This window comes from Abrus precatorius, unplaced genomic scaffold, assembly GCF_003935025.1.
Source record: "Abrus precatorius isolate BTA unplaced genomic scaffold, Abrus_2018 Scaffold1, whole genome shotgun sequence".
Taxonomy (NCBI): domain Eukaryota; kingdom Viridiplantae; phylum Streptophyta; class Magnoliopsida; order Fabales; family Fabaceae; genus Abrus; species Abrus precatorius.
Window position 1 is genome coordinate 9,507,380 of NW_020874291.1, and position 23,684 is coordinate 9,531,063.

Genomic DNA, 23,684 nt, shown 5'->3' on the forward strand with positions numbered 1-23,684 from the left:
TTGCTTAATGATCATGTTTGCTTCGGCCAAAACCAAAAAATATGAAAAGATGGAAGGTAGAGAGACAAAAATAAAGGAAAGAATTTAAAATAAAGACTTGTAATTCTAAAAAAATTGCGGGAAAAGAAAAACAAGGATTCATACATAGAGTCGTAACCTTTATTTAAAGATAAAACAATTGGGCTTAATTAAGGCCCAACTCCCTAATGAGTTTCCTAAACACCTAACTAAGTAAAAGACATAATAATTGGGCTTAATTAAGACCCAACTCTCTAACTAAGTAAAATCAACAATACAATCAAATTCTGAAAATTTTAGTGCAGGGCCACAACATCGTGATGCAATTTTGGACTTGAAAATGCTCGAACTGGGCTTTTCTCCCAACAGAGATGTTGTAGATCTCTGTCTTATCTTTCCAGGGACACCAATTTTGTCCAATTTCGAGTAGTGTAACTCCAGATATGGTCTTTGCAAGAAACTGTGTCAAAATAAGAAATTATGGCAAGAATTAAGAATGATTTATATTTAAATCCTAAATTACTTACTAACACAAATCTAAACTAACACATCAAAATAATGCACTAATGAAGCACAATTAAACCAAAAACATGGAGAGAAAGATGTACTAAAATATGACTATCAACCTCCCTTGAATTTTTTATCATAGTAGAACCTCAATTCTACATCTAGTGGTTCATTAATGGATGGGTTGGGTTGCTTCTTTGATTTCCACTCCAAAACTTTGAAGTCCCTCTTTCTCCATAATGGCTTAGTGGCTTCTAAATGACACCACTGTTCTTGAGTTAGCAAGCTCATATCATCTTTTCCTCCTTCATGAACTAAGCTTCTTTTCAATAAGTTTAAAATCAAGAATTCCTGTGCATAATCAGAAACACAATCATCAATTACATTAATAAAGTAGCAAGAATCATCTTGTTTCAAAGACTTTTTTATTACATCAAGAATTTTGAAAGTGACTTTTTCATCTCCAACTCTCAAAATTAACTTTCCATCCCTCACATCAATTATAACCCCTACAGTAGCTAAAAATGGACAACCTAACATCAAGGGGACATCAGTGTCCTCGTCCATATCAAGAATCACAAAATCAACAGGAAAAATAAATTTATCCACTTTTACAAGCACATCCTCAATGATACCCCTAGGATATTTAATTGACCTATCAGCTAGTTGAATACTCATCCTAGTTGGCCTAGGTTCCCCTAAACCCAATTTCTTAAAAACAGAATATGACATCAAATTAATGCTAGCATCTAAATCAGCTAAAGCCTTATAAACTATCAATCTACCAATGAGACAAGGAAGAGTAAAATTCCCTGGATCCTTCAAATTTTCAGGCATCTTATTTTGCAGAATTGCTGAGCATTCTTTATTCAGAGTTACTATGGCCAACTCCTCCAATTTCTTCTTATTGGACAGTAGATCCTTCAGAAATTTGGCATACTTGGGAATTTGTGCCAAGGCATCAACAAACGGTAAATTAATATGAAGTTGACGAAATAAGGACAGAAATTTACCAAATTGTTCATCATCCTTGTCTTTCTTCAATCTTGCTGGGTAGGGAAGTGGGGGTATGAATTCTTTCACTACAGGGGGCTTTTCCACAATTTCCTCTTGACATTTATCCTCCTCTTCAACTGCATCTTTTTCTATTTCTTGCTTCCCCTTCTCTTGTAATGTTCTGCCACTCCTTAATGTTACTGTATTGACCTGCTCCCTAGGATTAGTATCAGTATTTCCAGGCAAGATTCCTTGTGGTCTTTCTGAGAGGAGTCTAGAAATTTGACCCAACTGAATTTCTAGATCATGGATAGAGGTTTGTTGATTTCTTAGTGCTGTCTCGGTGGATTGGAACCGAGATTCTAAAGTTTGAATGAATTTGGTCATCAACTCCTCAAGGTTTGACTTCTTTTCAGCTGGGGTGGATGTGAAGCTTGTTGAAATCCTAAGAGTGTGTTGTTCCGCATTGGCTATTGGTCGTTGTTCCATGGTGGGTTTGCATAATTTCTCCAGTCCAGATTATTCATGCCATTATAATTTTGGTAAGGTGGTCTGTTTCCTATCACATTAGCATGTTCTTCTTGAGTAGCTCGACACTCATGATTAGGGTGGCCTCCTCCACAAATATCACATCTCATCATCGGAGCAACTGGATAGTTAACAGATAAACCATCAATCTTCTTCCCTAAGGCTTCAACTTGCATTGCCAAGGATGTTACTGCATCAAGACTATAAATTCCAGTAGATTTCGCAGGTTTAGATCGAGTAGAGCTCCATTGATAGTTGTTCATTGTTATTTCTTCAAACAGTTCTTGTGCAGCTCCTTGGTGTCTTGCTATTCAAAGTGCCCCCAGCTACAGCATCTATCATTTATCTTGTGGCTGGGTTCAACCCATTGTAGAAGGTTTGCACTTGAAGCCAGTCAGGAATCCCATGATATGGGCACTTCCGTAGTAATTCCTTAAACCTCTCCCATGTATTTAAAGTCTCTGACTCCAACTAGTAAAAGGAAGAAATATCATTCCGCATCTTGGCAGTTTTTATGGGAGGAAAATATTTTGCTAAGAAATTTTCTGCCATGGCCTCCCATGAAGTGATAGATCCTCGCGGGAGAGAGTTCAACCACTGTTTTGCTCTGCTCCTGAGAGAGAATGGAAATAACCTCAAGCGGATTGCATCATCAGCAGCTCCATTTATCTTAAACGTATCACAGATCTCCAGAAAATTAGCGATTGTGAGCGTTAGGATCTTCATCTTTTAACTCATCAAATTAGACAAACTGCTGAACCATCTGAATAACATTGGGCTTTATTTTGAAACTCCCCTGCACATATGGACGGACAATGCTAGATTCTGTCCCAGTTAATGATCGACGAGCATAATCAGACATGGTCCTTGGTTGTTCTTCATTATTTGTCATTCTTTCCATGTGGGTTTGTGCATTTTCCCTTTGTATTAGCAATCGCCTCTCTTTCCGAATTTTTCGCAAAGTTCTTTCTGGCTCTGGGTCAAATTCAAATAGTTCTTCAAACAGTGTAGCAGAACGGGTTCTGGTCATACACTAGAAATGTCAGCTCCTAAAAAGAATGAAAGCAAAATAGAAAAGTTAATTCAAGACTAAAGAAATAAAGAAATTAGTAAATACGTAATCAAGGGAATCCTAATTAATCAGTCCCTGGCAACGGCGCCAAAAACTTGATGTGTAAAAATTGATTACTGGGCAAGTGTACTTGTTGTCAGAGTAATATTATGAAAAATAGAGTACCAAGTGTCGTATCCACAAGGACTGTTATTAATAATTACTTTCTTAATTGCGCAATTATTAATGAATATGAAAAAAATAAATCTTGTTGATAAAATTGCTAAAAATAAAAGAATAATAAATTAAAAGGAACATATATTCTTATGAAAATAAATTATAGGAAAATATGACTAAAGGTATTCAAGGGAAATAGACGAGTATCTAGACTGTAAATCCTCCTAAGTGTCCAAATAACTAAAATTCTTCTTCAACCACTTAGTTTCAAACCCATATCGCTGCAGGAAATTCTGAATTAAATCAATACCTTTCTCAAGGATAATGATTCCTAACCCTCAGTTGATTAATCAGAATCTCTTCCTTAATTAATACCCCTAGGTTGCATTAAGTTCATTATGAATTCCATAATTAGGCTTAATCCTAATACAGAAAACTTATGTCTTTCTATCTCTAGAAATACATTCAAGTCATTTTAATTGAGCAATGTTAATTTCATGCAGGAATTTTACTCAAATTCAAACAAGAAAACAAAATGGAAGACAATTGATACTACTCAATTAAACCCAAGAGAAAAGAACATGAAATAACATTAGAAGAATTCTAGAAAATTTGGTCAATTAGGATTCATTACGTCTAGATACTCAATGGAAAATTAGAACCTAAACATCTTAAAACTAAAATTACAAAAGAGATGAATAAAAGTGTTTGTTCCATCCTCCAGCCGTCTCTGAGTCTTTCTTTTCCTCCAAACCACCCTCCCTTAGGTTTTTGTGCCAAGTTCCCTTTTATATGAGTGACCCAAGGGCTCATCTTCACGCAAAAATTTGAATTCTGACGCACATTAAAAGTACACAGCCATGTACACAGCCGTGTATATCTTTGGTCTCTAAAAATTGTACTTCACAGCTTTCATAAAAAGTACACGCCCATGTACTTTGACCGTGTACATCTCTGGTTTTGATGATACACTTCAATTGACGCGACAAGTGAGATACACGGTCATATACCCGGGCGTGTACTTGTCCATGTATATCTCTGGTTCTTTGGGTGCTTCAATTCCCAATATCTTTTAAAGCTTTCACTTCTTGATCTTTTTTCCTGAAATATAAATAAAATGAAATTAATAATAGTAAATTTTCTCAATGAATAGCTTAAAACTCTCAATTATCATTCATGAATTACAATGTAGGATCAAATATAGAAAACATTTATCAAATGTGTTGTGAATGGTTCAGCGATACACTGGGGGTGTGGGAGATGAGGACGGTAGAAATACCTTGGGAAAGAGGGAGTGGTGGTGACACCGACTGTGAAGCGGGTGCACCACAAGCCACACACTCTCTTCCTGACTAGACCTCTAACCACTACCTTTACTAAGTGACTCGTGACTGCCCACGTGGTATCTGTGAGGCGGGGGTAACCAGCTGGTGTGCGTATGCATGGATTTGTGTTTTGTACTTATGGATGTGAAATGCTGCCTGTGATTGTGATTGTGTAAGGTGTTGAAAATGTGTTGGAGGTGAGACTCTATGTTTGATTGTGTTTTGGTAGCGTAGAGTACTCACCCTTACATTCATTTTTCAGGTAATCAATACGATCAGCACCGGGCTTAGTGAAGGGGTGGATGGAACTGCTATAGGACTTAGAATATTATTTTGAAAACTGTTGTATTTGAATAAGTCCTGTAGCAACTGTTTGATATAATTTGTAAACCCTTTCTTTATTTGAAATGCTTAATGAACTTGGATTGAAAATGAGAATTTTATTATTTTAAAAATTTGTGAAATTCTTTATTTATTGAAATTAAATTAAGGTGTTACATAAAGCATTATTTTAGCTGAGATAATGTAATATGTAAACTCAGGGCACTCTTTTCCTTGCTCGGGTTTTGTCCTCCTAAAAATTTATGAAAAGAGGTTTTTCCGAGAAGGTTTTTAACATGGCACTTTATTAATAAAATCTACTTCACTCAATTCTAAATTATTTCCTCCCAAGTACTACTATTCGGCTAAGGTTGAAATGATTTCCTCCCGAATATTCCTACTCGGCTAAGTTTGAAATAAGCATTCCTTTCTGAGTATCTCTATTCAACTAAGGTTGAAATGATTCCCTCCCGAGTATTCCTACTCGACTAAAGTTGAAATAAACATTCCCTCCCAAGTAAGCTAAGGTTGAAATAAGCATTCTCTCTCGAATACTCCTACTCGGCTAAGGTAGAAATACGTATTCCCCCCCGAGTATCCCTACTCGGCTAAGGTTGAAATCAAGTATTCCCTCTTAAATACTCCTACTCGGCTAAGGTTGAATATTTGCCATAAATAAACCAAGTGGCTAGGATTAGCTTACACTGTTGTTACATCTATAAATACTTAATCACACATGTCTCGATTATTCTACTCGTGATTCAAATATAATTCAAATATAATACGCAAATCCTAGCTCTTGTTATTATAATACTTTATAAAAGAATACAGTTACTTACAACCAAATGGTTATACTCGGATAAAACAAATGATTATCAACGCGTGTTACGGTCACTACAAATCAGTTTTAACTTGTTCAAAATTAAGCATAAGCAAATATGGAAATGAAAGCTTGTCTTTTGTATTAAAACGGCACTGAAAGGTTGAGACATTACAAAAAATTGGTACCAAAACCTACAAAAGTAAAATTCAAAAAGAAAATAGAAGGCCCCGGTCACCAATTCCTCTATTCTTGGCCTGAAACAGTATCTTCAACCCCCACCATCTCCCTAATGGATTGGGGCCTCATCAGCAGCACCCTGACCTTGGCAAGAAGTTTGGCATCAGGCTATACATCATCTGACACATCGTCGTTACTCAGGAACTTCCCACTAAAGAAGTCCTTCATTAAGTCAAATTGGAAGTCCGTAGGAACCTGGTAGAATTCAACTGTCTGCCTCATAGCATTACAGAATCTAGCTTTGTGCTCGGCAATAATCTTGCCATGACACTTAGCAATGAATGCCTTCATATCAACATCGACATTTTCTTTGTTATGCCTCTCTCTTACCAAGGTGTCGGTCAACTCCAAATTTTTTGCGCTCAAGGCCTCTTTGGCTGCTACAGCCCAACCATCACGCAATTGATCTTCAATGATAGTGAAGTGCCACTTGACTTGAGCTACTTCAATCTCCAGCACTTTATTAGTATCAGCCAAGTTTGATTGAATTTCTTCACTTTCTTCTAACGCTTTTTAGGTTGAAGAAAATTGGCTTTGGACCTTTTCTAACTGAAGCAAAGGCTCCAAAGCCAAGCTTCGTACCATCACCATGGCTCGAGTTTGCAGTTCACAATACCACTGCCACCAAGACCTGTTATCCTACTTATTTACAATTGCCCTCCCAGTATCCAATAACAGGTTTGGGGATACAAGCTTAGTGGCCTTGACCCCTTCGGCAAAAAAGTCTTCACTTAGAACAACTGGAGGGATGATGGTTGAAGCTAAAGATCTACTCAAACTAGCTGAGGATTCAGTACGAGCATGTTTTCTTCAGCGATCTTTCTCAATTTCCTTTCTTTTGCCCTTGTCCTTCCTCTTCTTGCCTTGACCTGCAGCAAGAGGAAGGTCCTGAGGAGGAGGACATGCTTCCACCAACTCCGGTACACAGTCTATTTAGGGTGGCGGTGTTGTTCAGCAGAAGTATCCTATGGAGCCAAGTCCTTATAGCGTGGCGGTAAGACATACTAGCTCCCCTTTGCGCCATAATACCTGCACCAAAAATAGAGAGTCAAATCAATATATCAGGGTCAGCAAAGCAGAAGCAAAAGTCACAAAGCATACCTTTCTAGTCTAACCGAGGCTTAGGAGATTTTGGCGAAAGAATTAGTGCTCGGGCAAGAAGTTCTCTTGGAAGAGATTTCAAATAATCCAATGCCGGCAGCTCCTCCTGAGTAAGCATCTCCTCAGGATAAATAACGTATCAACAAGGTACGCGGGTCCACTAGAAGGGGAAAAGGGGTCTATCTTCACTATCAAAAAAATATTTTTTGCCTATGGGTTTGACGGTTACTTTAAAGTATCCAGTTTTGAAACCGTTGAAAGAAGAAGTATATGGTTTAAACATAGGCCATTTGACCTACCTTATTAGTGATTCACACCTGCCCTTGTCTGAAGGTTGGGTGCAAAAAAAATGAAGAAACAAACTTACGCTAGGTTCTATATAATAGAATTTACATAGGATTTGAAATGCCTGCATTGACGCCCACCCATTCAGATGCAGTTGTGTTGGCGCAACATTTAAAAGCTTTAGAACACTGTTTACGGTGAAAAATGACAATTGTGAACAAATAATCCAAAGATCAATCTGGGGACTGGATTTAGGTCCTCTTTGGGTTCTTTTAAGTGTGTTGTTAACGTGATGCTCAAATTAACGGCGTAAAAGAGTACTAAGCAAGGATAGGGAATAGTAATTATGCAGAATTGAATCAAACGTAGATGCTTTTACAAAAATGTAGTGAATAGGAAACAAACAGCGTACAAAGATATAAGCAACAAGCACTGAAATTAAAATGCAGAAAGGTAAATGCGGGAATGTAAAAGTGCTGGAATGTAAACGTACGACTCCTCACAACGGCGAATAATGACCACCGTGGGTCTCCTTGTAGCTGGTGTCTGGCGCGGTGCAGGGTTTCAGCGTCTCAGAGTGTTTAGGTGCGGTGTTTGGGTGCAAAAAGTTGTCCTTTGTGAAATGGTGCTTTAGAGTATTTATAGACATGAAGATCACCACCGTTTTCCTCCTTTTGCGGGCACTTCTTAGTAACTACCTTCAACTATTGATGCTCATTATCCACGATTGCTTGTGATTGTGTTGTTGGTTGGGGCTTCTTTCGTAACCACTATCGCCCATGATCTCCTTTGCGTAGTGGTGAATGTTGATAACTAATGGTAACCGCTTTTGGATTTTTCAAGACTCCTATCTTTCGAGTATTTCTGAGAGAAACCTAGGAGACTCCTTTAATGTTATGGCCTTAGAATAGTTTCTTCTTGACTTCTCTTTTCGAGACATTCTAGAGTTTTGAGAGCCTCTCTTAGTCTTGTGGACTTAGAACATTTTCTTTGCTCATTTCTGTTTTTCGAGCAATTCTGAAGGAAATCTGGAGCTCAGCTAGGTTTGTGGACTTAGAATATTTTCTGACCACTTCCTGTTTTTCGAGCAATTTTGGGTGTCAGGAACTTGGAAACTCCTCGAAAAAAGTCTTTAGTTTTGTGGTCTTAGAATATTTTCTTATCTTTCAAGCAGTTTAGAGAAAAATCAACAATGTGACAAAAATCTCTTAAAATAGCTCGAAATGTGTCCCTTTTAATTAAAACTAAAGATCTTAGATAATCTTCCAATATTCTCTTATGTTCAGGCTTATCTTTGGCTCCTTCTTGACCTCCAAAACTTGTTGAAATGTAGTTTCCTTCAAGATGATTTTTAACTTAGAAAATTTTCTTTATCCCAAACATACACCCATTTGTAGGTACCACACGTCACGCTAGAGCACAGAAGAGAAGATTATTGAAAACCAGTATATCCTTTGTAGGAACAATTTGTTTTATAATAATACTACTATAAAGATTATTTAAGAATAAATTTTTTAAAAGAATTATTAATGATCTAGTATACAATAATTAGTGTTGTTATTTCTTTGATTTGCGAAAAAGAAATTGTGTTAATAATATAAATATAGCAACTCTTTTTCAAAATGAACTATAATTTTTTAATATTACAAATAATATAAATTTGATATATAACATAGTAATAAATAAGATTTCAATAATTTCTATATATACATATATATAATAATTTGTTATATAAATATATTTTTTTATTAGTTAATATTCACTTTACGTCCTATAAAACCTATTTTTTACATGAACTATAATTTTTGTCCGTGTATTGAATAAGATAATATTATAAATAAATTAAAATTTAAGAAAAAATATCGATATTATCAATAAACTATAAGAATAAATTTATTTTCTATTTTAGATATTAACATAATTTTATATATAAATATTTGTATAAAACAAAACTTTTTTAATGTGTTTCATATATAAATACAGTTTTAAAACAACTATTTATATATTATGTAAAATTTATCTCTCGTGGTATGGATATTTGTATCTTTATAAGTAGTTTTTTCTTTTAAAAATGTAAATATTTATATTAAATTTTGTAACCGGTTATTTTGCATAAAAGAGATTTTTGAAAATAAAGAATGATAAATTGAAAGATATAATAACATTTTTCAAAATAGAAATTTTTTCGATTTAGAGCATAAAACATTAAATTTTTCTACAACTTTCAAGTTATCAAATTAGTAGTATTCAGAAAATAATCCAAATTATTTTAATATAGTAACTTCAGGTTATCAATCATTTTTTTTATTTGAATTATTTAATTTTTAATTACTATATTCAAAATTATATTAAACTAAACAAATTTGTAAATAAACTAAATTCATATTAAATTTTCTATTCTATTATCATATGAACATTACACATTATCTTAAATTATATTTATATTTTTTTATGTGTTTGATATATAAATATACTTTAAACATATTTACAAACAAATTTATTTTAATGTCAACTATGCAATAATGAAATTTTATTAACATAAATTAACCAAAAAATAAATAAATAAAAATTGTTATTAAAATATGAAAAAAAGTTAAAATTTTATCAAAAACTTTATCAACAAAATATATAACTTTTAATGTTTATATGTATTATAAATATCTACTTCCTATGATACAAATATTTATATTTTCATACATGCATTTGTTTGTCCGAATAATGTAAATATTTTACATAGAACATATTTTTTAAACAAATATTTAAATTAAAATGTATAATAATATTACTTAAAATAGAAAAATTATCTATTAAAAAAAATATTAGAGCTTAATAAGTGAACATGATCGTTTTTTCCATAAACTTGAAGTTACTTTATTAGTAATATTAACAAATTAGTTTAAATTATGTTAATATATGAACTTGTAGTTATAATCACATTTGTTTACATGATTCATTTTTATTTTGAATTTTTACATTTAAAACTAAATTAAACTAAATAAAATTGTATGTATAACAAGTTATAATTTATAATTATATTTAACATGTTTAATATTTTTTTATGTTTATTATATATACATATATATCGTTTTTAAGCTGTAAAAAAGTATCATATGTAGATCTCATCAATAAATTATATATTATCAATTATAAAAATACTATCACAGTTGTTTAATATAAAATTTTAATATAAAATATTTCAAAGTATCTATTAATGAATATAAAAGTATGGTATTAATATAATATATAAAAAATATTTTAATTATATTTCATATATAAATATACTTTTAATATATTTAAAAAATTATTTTGATATCAACAATGAAATAATCAAATTATATTAGTCTAAATCAACAATATAAAAAATACTAAATAACTTTTTTCATTAAAAGTATAAAAACATAATAATTTTCATTGTATATTTAATCAATAAATATATTTTTTGCTAATCTTATGAAATAACTATTTATATGTTATGTAAATACTTATTTTCTGTGGTATAATTATTTATATATTTATATGCATTAGTTTACTTGAATAATATAAATATTAATATTAAATTTTTTAATCTCTTATTTTACATAGAAAAGATTTTTTAAAATAAAAAATTATAAATTAAAATATATAATAATATTACTCAAAATAAAAAAATTTATTCATTCAGAAAATAAAACATTAGGGCTTGATAAGTGTATGTGATAGATTTTTTTCATGAACTCAAGATTATTTAAATCTTTTTTATGTGATTTAGTTAAATTTTAAATTCTTATTTTGCTATCTAAATTATACTAAACAAAATCACAAATACTCCAGCTTATAATTTATAATTAAATTTAATATATTTAACTTTTTCCATATTTATTAAATATTTAATTTTTATTTAATGAGTGTTGACTCTTAAAATAAACAATTATACATTAGTAAAAGAAAAGACTCTATTTATATTTATATTATGATTACTACTTTTAATACTTTTAAAAATTATCCATATCAACCATTAAACAATTAAATTATATTAATTTAAATCAAAAATATTTAAAATAGTAAAAATTTTAATACAGTAAATATGTATTTATTTATTGACTAATGTAAATATTTTTATTAAATTTTTCAACTTCTTATTTTACATAGAAGAGAGTTTTATAAACAAAAAATTATAGATTGAAATATATAATATTGTTTAAAATAAAAAAAATTGTCAATTTAAAAAGTAAAACATTAGGACTTGATTAGTACATGTCATAGATTTTTTTACAAACTCAAAGTTATTTAATTAGTAGTAATATAGTGTAATGTATATTCATTTTATGAAACTATAAAAATTAATAGAAATATCCAACAAGTGGTATCAAAGTCAACATTATTATTAAGTTATTGACATTCATAATGTTCATGACTTAGGCTATTGAAATTGATAGATTTGTGACCTAAGTTAATGAAAATCATATTGTTCACTACAATGCACGATTGTGCTTTACTATATGCACGGCCATGTTTGATTATAAGGATGTAAGGTGTGAATATCCATTTTTGTTCGGATCGCGAATTTTATTAAATTAGAAATAGTGAATTTAAAAAAATTAAAAAATAAAAAGATAATTAAAAAAGAAATATAATCAATAAAAATCATAAAGATATTATGTAAACAATAATCATTGTTTCCATTTTTAATTTTAGTTAATTTAGGAATATATAGAATAAAATAAAAATGATCAAGGTGTAAAAAATATACTTAATTTCCTTTTATCAAGTACTAATTCTATTATAAATAGCGACAGATTTCTGGCATAAAGGAAAATTTTAGAAGGATTTCTTTCACAAGAGAGTTTTTCACAGATAATTTTTCAGAAGAATTTTTTTTATAGAATTTTTACACAAAAACACGTAAAGAGTCTAATATTACAAGAAAAGGTACAAAATTTGATTACTCTTCTATTTTTTTCTCTTTCATTATAAAAAATTAATTATTACACAATTATTTTTTTGTTTTTTTTCTTTCATTATTTTACTCTTTTTATCTCTTTGTTTTCAAAGCTTTTTGTGTGGGGTTCTCTCTTCCTTTTCTTTTCTTTTATTCTTATATTCCCTTTCTCTTTTGTCTTTGTGTTCCTTCTTCCTCGCGCATTATCCATTGTACTAAAAATTTAAAAAATAAAAAGGAACCACTTTTCAATTAAAACATTATAATTTAAATTTTTTCTTCTCTTCAAAAATATGAAAAAAATAAAGATTAGTTTTTTAAATCCATTAGAAATAAAAATATGTTTTAGTAAAAGTTTAAAAAGAAATAAATTGATATTTTTAGGTTGTTAAATCTTTCGAAATGAAAATATAAAAAAAATTAGAATGTTAAATCATTTTCAAAACACAATTTTTTTTAGATGTTAAGTTCTTTTTTAAAAAATAAAATAAAATATGAAAAATGATAAATAAATAAATAAATATGTTCATTTTTGGGTAATTAACTCCTTTTTTTAAAATAAAATATTTTTTAAAAATATAAAAATATGTTTTTCAAGTTATTAAGTTTTTTGTCAACCTTCAAATAAAAAATAAAAAAACAAAAATTTTCTTCTTTTCAAAATTGTTTTGCTTGAAATATAAAATATGATTTGAGATCAATGATTCTTTTTGAGATATCAAATCTTGTTTTTTCCTAAGACGATAACAACTTATACATGAGGCACATTTTTTAAAATAAAAAAATAAAAAATAAAAAATAGGAAAAAAATGAATCTCTAGGGTCAATATTTAAAATTAGTTACACTATTTAATCTTGAGGTACCTTTCGTTTAGACAGGGTGAATAAGGGTACTAATACCTTCTCTATTCGTAATCAACTCCCGAACCTAGACTCTTGAGGATTTTTTCAATATTTTGCTTTTTGATAAACAAAAGATTTGTCACGAATCCTCATCAAAATTTAAATAGAAATTAATGTAATACTAGGGTGCTAACCTAGGTTGTCTCCTATGAATCATTGGATAAGTAATCAAATATCAAACATGTAGTGTGCAATATATTTAGAAAGCAAGTAAAAAGGGGGGGAGGGGGTTTGTGATTTCAAGTTCAATCAACTTAAGCAGAAAATTAAATTGCAAAGTTTAATCGATAAAATGTAGTAACCCCTAGTTCATAAACTCTATCCCTATTCCTCTCAAGATTTAATACTCTTCCTCTTCTCCAAGAATTAGGTTGATTTAAGAAGCGAAAATCAACCTTATGTTTTCATATGAATTAAGCAATCCAATGAAGTCTAATCTCTCATTCCTTGATTACGCAATCTTGGAATTAAACAAGAATTAAGCAATTCAAATTTAGAATTTCCTTAAAACGAATCAGGGTTCATTACGCAATGCTCCCCTCATTCAACCATTAATTCAATTCAAGAGTTTGGGAGGAAGAAATTCATGGAAGAAAAAGAACAATATTAACAATCAAAAACCAAGGAATTCAAGAATCCATATGAACTCACTAAAGATTACAAAGGTTTAGCCCTCCATGAGGATGGGTCTCACCATTACAAAGTAAAATTAAAGAGAAATCAATAACATCAAGATGAAAAATCAAAGAGAAGTAAGAAGAAAATGGAAATCAAACCCTAGGTTGGACCCTTTGCTGTCACCCAAGGCCATCCTAGGCTCTGCAAGTGTTCCCCAAAATGGCAAAAGAAGCCAAAAATGTGTAAAAGCTCTCTGTACCCTAATTTCTCAAATTCTATTTATAGTGCAAAAATTTTTGCTCATAGTAACTACTATGATTTCATAGTGATAATGCGTAGTGCTCTATAGTAGTTACTATCACTCCATAGTAGCCACGCGCAAGTCTTGTGATTTTGGCCTCTCTGGAGTGTTCACTTTGGTATCAGATTGATTACTTTGGCTGCTCCAGAGTGTCTACTATGGTTCCATAGTAGCTACGCGCAAGTCTTGTGCTTTTGGCCTCTCTACAGTGTCTACTATGGTTTCATAGTGATCACTTTGGTCTGCTGATCTAGCTTGCTGTAGTGTTCACTATGAGATCCAAAGTAATCACTTTCATCTCAAACTTTCTCAAATGCTAAAAATCGATGGAACAAGTCTAGAAATTCCTGCACAATTATTTAAATGATCAAAATTGTAAACTATATGTAAATCAATGTAAATTAAAAGAACATTAGGAAACCTATGATATTTGACCAAAATGATGTTTTTATGTTATTTATACTTCCAAAGTTTACTTTTTCCATTAACAAACATTAAAATGACAAGTAAAAATCCAATAAAATGTGGATTCATCACCCTTGTAAAAATAAATAAAATTTTGGTGGCGGCTCTACATTTTTTTAAATAAAAACCCTAATTTTCAAAGCTACTATCCTGTCGCCCACCAAGCGATAGATAATGACTCCATTGGGGAGTATATGAGAGTTAAGCCTCTTTATAATAGATAGTGTGATTTATTATAACTCGTTTGTTTGTTTTTTGCTTATTGACTTTGTTTAGTTTAATTGTTGGTAAATATTTTGATAACCCTAAGATAGATACTTATTTTGAATGTCTGTAAGCATAGGATAATGAACTTTTAAATTTCAAAATAATTGTTCACCCTAAGATAGAGGACTGATAAGTCTGTAATTAGGCCCTCTTTTACAGTCCATATATTCATATTTGATCTTTATTTTATTTAGGTTTCAACACTAATTTATATATTAATTGTACAGTTTGGTATAAAGAGGCTACAAGTGAATTTTGGGTGCATTCTGGGCCCAAATTGATGGAAGATTAGAGCTTCGTATTAGTCAGCACACCCAGACCCATTCAATAAGAATGGAGGTGCTTCGAGCCCATGCACGACCATGCTTAAGGCCTTGCACGGCCGTGCTCATCTGCAGGAAGCCCAACTATGAAGAGTTTTTAGGGTTTTCAAATCCTATAAAAGGGAAGATCTCAGGCATCGTAAGGGGACCGTTTTTACATCTTGGCTTTGGCTCTAGAATACATCTGATCTTGTCTCTCTTGCACGGGATCCTTGGCACATGCTTGGCGAGACTTGGAGCTTCAAGCGATCGTACTTGAAAACCGAGAACACATCTCATACTCTAATTTGCTATTTCTTTTTACTATGGCTTTGTTTATGATTGTGTTAGTTCTTTTCTTTAGCATGAGTAACTAAGTCCATAGCTAGGGCTATGAGAACTATTATTCATGAATTTATGGAATTTTGACGTTTAAATCTAAATTTGATTTCCGTTTTGTGATTAGATTTTATCCTATTGCGCTTCTTTCTTAATCCTAATTAATTATATCGTCAGGCGACCATACCTTGATTAATTAATAGATCTATAGGGTAAAACGAAACAAAAGATTAGGTGGACCAAACCAATCTTTAGAGAATATTAATATTGCATGACCATTGGGTATTAATAGTATTCGTATGAATAATTAGTAATCACAAGAAAATCGAATTTAGAGTTAAATAGAAAAATAACATAAATGATTGAATGAGAAAACTCATATGTCCTAGGTTCCTCTCCGATAAGTTTGACCAAGACGTGCATTATATTCCTTACTCTTAGTTTTATAATTGATTTTATAAATTCTTGTTTTAATTAATTTCATATCTTTGAAGCTTAAACAATTGAATTAGGAAATTCTTAGTAATTGAAAATCAATCCTTGTGGGATGATATTTCAGGAACTTAATTTAGGAACCCTTTATTACTTCTCGATGGGTACACTTGCCCTCCAAACAAGGACCATATTTGGAAATGTATTTGTTTTATAGGTTGGATTTTTTTGGTTTAAGGTATAAAAGGTTTGTATGTCCCTATCACACACTACACTTTTCATTCATTATTTGCATGAAAGCAACTTTATAACCGAGCCTAAGTTGTTACTTAGATTGCAGGGACTATTAGCGGTGCAGGTTGGGATATACTTGCTGTCTGGCCCTGTGAAAAACTCCAGTTAGAGTGTAGCTCTTCCAAAAACGTCCCATGGCTGGTAATTATTTACAATCATGGTAAACGGTTGAAGCTGGCTCATGAGCTTTAGTGGCCTTCCTAGGGTTAGAAACTTTCCCAAGTGAGACAGACATGTTAGAATTTAACCTAGATCCTTAGGGTAGAACCACATAAGCACCTCTATTAGGACATGAGGACGTACTCTTTCTATACTATTTTCCTTATTTATCCTTTATCATGCAAACTATTAGCCTTCTAAGATTTAAAAAATAATATTTTGATCAAAAACGCTAGTAGTATGCATGATCTTGCATAATTTAGTTATTGACACTTTGAAGGAGTCTAATATGTGTGCAAGTCAATGGATGAGTAAACCCGTAAGGCGCAAGGAAGATGATTGGTAGGATCCCTCTGTGGGTCGCACCACCGACCAACCTTGATCTTCTGCGAAGGGTTCGAGTGAGAGCATACTTGTCAGGACCCAAAAGATGGTGAATTATGCCTGAGCGGGGCGAAGTCAAAGGAAACTCCGGTGGAAGCCTACAGCGATGCTGATGTGCAAATCGTTTGTCTAACTTGGGTATAGGGGCGAAAGACTAATCGAACCGTCTTGTAGCTGGTTCCCTCTAAAGTTTAACTTAGGATAGCTGGTGCCCGAGAACGAGTTCTATCAGGTAAAGCCAATGATTAGAGGCATCCGGGGTGCTATGCCCTCGACCTAGTCTCAAACTTTAAATAGGTAGGATGTCGCGGCTGCTCAGTTGAGTTGCGCCACAGAATCGAGTGCTCCAAGTGGCTGTGTTTGGTGCCTACTTGGTGCATTTTGTTGTACACTGGTGAGTCTCACCTTGACTATCCCTATCATCACATGCAGGACACCGAACTGAGTGGCATCTATTAAATTCCTCGAGTTGACTGTGGGGACTGTCACTCGTCAACATGCAATCATCACAAACTGAAAGAACCAACATATCCATAGTGAGCAGCTCTAGGAACATGATGCCCGCATGCCTATTATTGTTGCAAAGAGTGCACGCGTTGTTGAAAAAATTCAACCCTGGTTCACTATTTTATTCACACCTCAACGAGAACAAAGTTGCCCGGGAGCACATAAAAATTGACAAGGACAAAGGAAAATGCACTCGATAGACTCTGCCCAGGCATAACCGATGCAAGAATAAGCCCGTCACAAAGCCCACAAATTTCTAAGGGACGCACCAACACTCGGCCGAAATTGGCCAGCATTTAGTATCTGTCACTCCAATGCCATGGAAAAACAATCCATACAAGTGAGGAAACACTTGCATGAGCATAGGGGAGGGCCCCCAAGGCAGCATTGCACCACCACTGTGGGCGTGGTTGGTGAGGTGCAGCCCTCCCTTATAAAAGGTTATTATGTAAAAATGATAATATATAAATTGATTGATGAGATCTACCTATGATACTTTTTTATAGCTTCGAAATGATATATATATATATATATATATATATGTATATATAATAAACATAAAAAAATATTAGACATGTTAAATATAATTATAAATTATAACTTGTTATACATACAATTTTGTTTAGTTTAATTTAGTTTTAAATGTAAACATTCAAAATCAAAATGAATCAAGTAAACAAATGTGATTATAGCTATAAGTTGTGCGTAGATATAAAGTATTACAACGAACACAAATTGTCAATTACTAGTAGCTCTACCATAAGTTGTGATAACTGCTGCCTTGATAGTTGAATCAAACTTTGTAGTTCTTTTGATATGTTCTTCAATTTTTTTGAGCTCCACTCTGTTTCTTGGTCGTAGAATAATTCCCTTGTCAATTTCTATTTTGACATATTTTGAAGAAAATTCGTGAGTTTTATCTTGACTCGAGGACTTAGAATAACTTCCCTTGTTGATTCCTGTTTCGACAAGTTTTAGGGTAAATCCGTGAGCATTTATCCTAGGGTTATCAAAATATTTATCAAGAATTAAACTAAACAAAGTCAATAAGCAGAAAAAAAAAAAACAAACAAACGGGTTATAATAAATCGCACTATATATCATAAAGAGGCTTAACTCTCATATACTCTCTAGTGGAGTTGCCATCTGTCGCTTGGTGGGCGAAAGGACAACAGATTTGAAAAAAGGTTATTTATTTGAAAAAATGTGGAGTCGCCACCAAAATTTTATTTATTTCTACAAGGGCAAAATATTGAAAAAAACTTAAGAGTCTTGGGTTCGGGAGTTGATTACGAATAGAGAAGGTATTAGTACCTCTATTCGCCCATCCAAACGAACATTACCTCAAGATTAAATAGTGCAACTAATTTTAAATATTTATCCTAGAGATTTATTTTTTGTTTTCCTATTTTTTATTTTTATTTTTATTTTTTTATTTTTAAAAATGTGCCTCAAGTATAAGTTGTTATTGTCTTAGACAAAAACAAGATTTGATATCTCAAAAGATCATTGATCTCAAATCATATTTTATATTTCAAGCAAAACAATTTAAAAAAAATTGTTTTTTTATTTTTTATTTGAAGGTTGAAAAAAAAAACTTAATAACTTGAAAAGCATATTTTTATATTTTAAAAAAATATATTTTATTTAAAAAAGGGAGTTAATTACCTAAAAATGAACATATTTAATGGATGTTATTATTATTCTTGCATATATTTTTTTTAAAAAAAGAACTTAACATCTAAAAAAACTAAAAAAAATTATATTTTGAAAATGATTTAATTCTAATTTTTTTGTGTATTCATTTTAAAAGATTTAACAAAAAAAAATTGATTTATTTCTTTTTTAACTTTTACTAAAAAATAATTTTTATTTCTAGCAGATTTAAAAAACTAATATGTGTCTTTGTGTGTGTAGGTTGGTTGTTACTTGAAATTTGATAGAAATACTAACTAGCAAGTGTACTAGGTAGTTGTAGCAAGTAATAAAAATTAAAATTCAATATGAGCCCCAAGTATTGTCCACAAGGATCTTATTTCAATTACCACTTCACAATTTAACAATTAGTTAAGCAAAACAATTCATTTGACAGGTTTGTAACATGTAAAAGTAAGAAATAAAAACAATAAAAGGTAATAAACTTGCTGTAAAAACAGAATACAAATTTTGTATTAAGAATGCTATATGGAAAATAGTCAGGAATCACTTCACCAGATTTTCAATTGCAATATAATCATGTTCTGAACTCTTGAGAATTTTAATTAATTGATAATCAATTTCACTTCTTTAACCAAATGACAATTCCTTACCTCATTGATCCTAATATATAATTAAACTTCCCTAATTCCTTAGGTGAAATTCAATCAAATATTGCATTAAGTTCTGGAAATTATAGGATTACTAGATTATGATACTTATTCCTAAGATCTTAATAACCTAGGCATATGATTCATATCTGAGAAATAAACTCAATTTCCATTGACAAAAATTCCTCTAAATTCAATTGAATGAAGGATTAGTCCATAACTGCATTAAGAACATAATCATATACTCAATTCAATTAAAATCTCAAGATTCAATCCATAATTACATCACAACATCAAATCTGGATCCATATATTCGTAACAAAAAAGGTTTAGAACAACATTACAATGGAAAAAAGAGAAGTAAGAGAAGATGAAGACAAGAAGCAGAAGAACATCTTCCAAGACTCAATCTTCACACTGATTCCTCTAGCAATGAAGCTTGAAAGTCGCTCCCCATCTCTCTCTCTAACTTCTCTTGGAAGTTAAAACAGTTACAAAGTGAAAAATAACAAAAATGAACCAAAAGTCCTATTTTCTGAACCTTTAACTTCTATTTATAAGGTTTTTCACGCCTTTTTCCTTTATACACATTAATCTCTGAGAATTCTAGCATCAAATATCTTCTAGAAGCTTCTAAAACAGATATAAGAACTCAAATCATCCAAAGTTGACACTTAGAAGTGATATTTAAAATTCTGTTACTTTTGCGTAGACACTTTAAGTGGTTGAAGTGTCTACGCGCAAGTGTTCTACATGGGAGGATCCTCATGCGTAGCTACTCTATGCACTTGAAGTGGCTACGCGCTTACTGTATAGCCACTCTAGGCAGTTGAAGTAGCTACGCGCTCAATTGCGTAGTGTAACACCTTGAACTTAATTTCAATAAATAAGGAATTTTGCAATTTTTTGAAATAATAAAATTTTCATTTTCAATCCAAGTTTCATCAAATATCTCAAATAAAGAAAGGGGGTTACAAATTACATCAAACAGTTGCTACAGGACTTATTTAAATACAATAGTTTTCAAAATAATATCCTAAGTCTTATAGCAGTTCCATCCACCCCTTCACTGAGTCCGGTGCTGATCGTCTTAATTACCTGAAAAATAAATGTAATGGTGAGTACTCTACACTACCAAAACACAATCAAACATAGAGTCTCACCTCTAACTCATTTCCAACACATCTATACAAATATAACATAAACAACATCATTATCCAATACATTTCAATTTAACATCAATGCATTCACGGCACCAACACACTTCACATTCAAAATTATAATTAATAACAATCCTGTGCACACGCACGCCAGCCACACTCACTGTGGCACTATGATCACAGCCACATTGCATTAATCAACAAAACACACAAGAATTGCAACACATTGAGATAGGGTAGAGTCCCCCTTACCTCGGATCGAAAACCCACATGTTAAATCCACCAAGAAGTGCTCCCCCTCACGGATTTCGTCCTAAACACATGGAGAAACTCCATGAAAATCCCAGAAATCACAAAAATAGAAAAAAAAGAGAGAGGAAAAATGAAAACCCTATCAGTTTAAAACTCACCTCCAAGCGTTCCCCACACGTATTCAACCTTCAATGTAGCTTCCGAACGGCTTTGGAGGCAATGTAATCGGTGGAAAAGGGTTTGGGAATGAGAGGATCCAAGGGACTTTGAAGGGAAAGGGAGAAATAACCCTCCCCAAACCCTAACACCTTTAAAATCTTGTTCTGATCGTGACACTCTCGCTGCAGCGACATGCCCTCTCGCTACAGCAAAAAACCCAGAGAAAACTGCACTCTGGTTTCTGCAGAATCTCGCTACAGCAAGACCCTCTCGCTGTAGCGAGACTGCACCCAGAAATGCGCTCCAAACTGTCGCTTTGTCACTACAGCGAAATGTATCTCGCTACGGCGAGAAGGCGATAGTTTCGGTCCTTCCTCCCAGGGCTCTCTCGCTACAGTTAGAATCCTTTCGCTGCAGCGAGGACAACCCAGTATTACACCCTGCACTTAGGCACTTAGCCCATTTTCAACCCTATCCAGTCATGCATATATATATATATACTCACATCCACAACATACATATATATACACATATTCATACTCATTACACATAAAACACCATCATTACGCATTCAATGCAAATTTTCAACATTCATATACACTTATACTCACATATACAAGTATTCAGATTTATATATATAAATAACAATAATTAATATTACAAAATTCGGGGCGTTACAACTCTCCCCTCCTTTAAGGAATTTTGTCCCTAAAATTCAACTAACCCTGCACATAAATTACTCAACAACTCCGAGTATAACTCTCTCATTCTACTCTTTGTTTCCCATGTGACATCTCCCTCATCACTTGAGCTCCATATTACCTTCACCAGTGAGATGTCCTTGCCCCTTAGCTGTTTAAAACGGTGATCAGCAATCCTCACCAGGTACACATCATACGACAAGTCTTCGCTTACTTAAACCGGGTTAAGATCAATCATATTGGAAGGATCTGGAACATATTGCCTAGGCTGTGACACATGGAACACCGGATGTAGGTTCGAGAGATTTGGAGGCAGTGCGAACTTACCACTTCGAATGGCCCAATAAACTTAGGAGATAGTTTTCGAGACTTCAGAGCTTTCCCCACTCCAGTTACAGGCGAGACCTTCAGAAATACATGGTCACTCACCTGAAACTCCAACGACTTCCTCCTTTTATCATAATAGCTCTTTTGTCGATCCTGGGCAGTCTTCATTTTATCTCTAATTATTTTGATCTGCTCATTCTGCCTTTGGATCATATCCGGCGCACATAGAGTCGCCTCTTCGGTTTCATACCAACATAATGGGGTTCTGCATCTTTGCCCATACAAGGCCTCAAACAGTGCCATTCCAATACTAGCATGGTAACTGTTGTTGTACGTGAATTCCACCAGAGCCAAGCACTCTTCCCAAGTTCCTTGTCGCTCGAGCACATAAGCCCTCAACAAGTCCTCCAGGGACTGGATGGTTCGTTCAGTCTGATCGTCAGTCTGTGGGTGATAAGCCGAGCTCAATCTCAACTTAGTCCCCAACGCCCATTGCAGGATCTCCCAAAACCTCGAGGTAAACATCAGATCTCTATCTGACACCATACTAGTCGGCACTCCATGCAGCTTGACTATCTCCCGTACATATAACTCCGCAAGTCGCTCCAATTTATACTTCATGTTGATCGGGAGAAAGTGTGCAGCCTTGGTCAATCAATCTACTATCACCCAGATGGCATCATGGTTGTTCCTAGTCTTAGGCAACCCAGAAACAAAGTCCATGGAAATACTATCCCATTTCCACTCAAGGATCTCTAACGGCTGTAACAACCCAGGTGGACGCTGGTGCTCTACCTTCACCTTCTTGCATGTTAGGCATTTAGCCACATATTCGGCCACATCTCTCTTCATTCGATTGCACCAAAAACTCTTCCGGAGGTTCTAATACATTTTAGTTACACCGGGGTGAAAACTCATCCTGCTCTTATGTGTTTCCTTAAGCACCATCTGTCTCAGCTCATCCACTTGAGGAATACACACTCGGTTTCAGAACTTAATCACCCCGTTCTCATCACGGTGAAACTCTAAGTCCTTTCCCTCATCCTTCTGTCTCATCATGTCTTGCAAGAAGGCATCTCCCTGCTGAGCATCTCGGACGTACACTAAAAAGTCATTGTGAATCATCGTCGCTCCGAAATACAAACTCCCTGGCCTCACCACCATGGCTAAATTCATGTCCCAAAATTCCTCAATTAGCTCCGTTTCTTTCACCATCATTGCTACCACGTGCAATGATTTCCTGCTCAACGCATCGGCTACCACATTTGTCTTGCCAGGGTGGTAAGACAATGTGAAGTTGTAGTCCTTGAAGGATTCTATCCATCTCCTCTGCCACATATTCAGTTCCCTCTAGTCAAACAGGTACTTCAAAATTTTGTGGTCACTGAACACTTCAAACCTCGCCTCATATAGGTAATGCCTCCATACCTTAAGGGAAATATCCACCGCGGTTAACTCCAGATCGTGTGTCGGATAGTTGACTTCATACGGACGTAACTGCCTCGAGACATAGGCGACCAC

The 23,684-nt window shown here is 33.2% G+C and overlaps 1 protein-coding gene across 1 annotated transcript; it reads right to left on the reverse strand.

Annotated features, from left to right (window-relative positions):
* Positions 1-639: 639 nt before the first annotated feature.
* On the reverse strand, positions 640-2,010 carry LOC113855516. The gene is made up of 2 exons (XM_027487160.1): positions 994-2,010; positions 640-876 (listed from the first exon to the last, which is right to left on the reverse strand). The coding sequence occupies exons 1-2, from the start codon at positions 2,008-2,010 to the stop codon at positions 640-642; spliced, it is 1,254 nt and encodes a 417-aa protein (XP_027342961.1).
* Positions 2,011-23,684: the final 21,674 nt, after the last annotated feature.

Excerpts from the sequence above, each read along its gene's own strand:
- LOC113855516 (XM_027487160.1), bottom strand. The coding sequence starts at position 2,010 with ATGGAACAACGACCAATAGCCAATGCGGAACAACACACTCTTAGGATT. Across the intron at positions 877-993 it reads ATGGAAAGTTAATTTTGAGA|GAATTCTTGATTTTAAACTT; the intron begins GTTGGAGATGAA and ends GATTATGCACAG.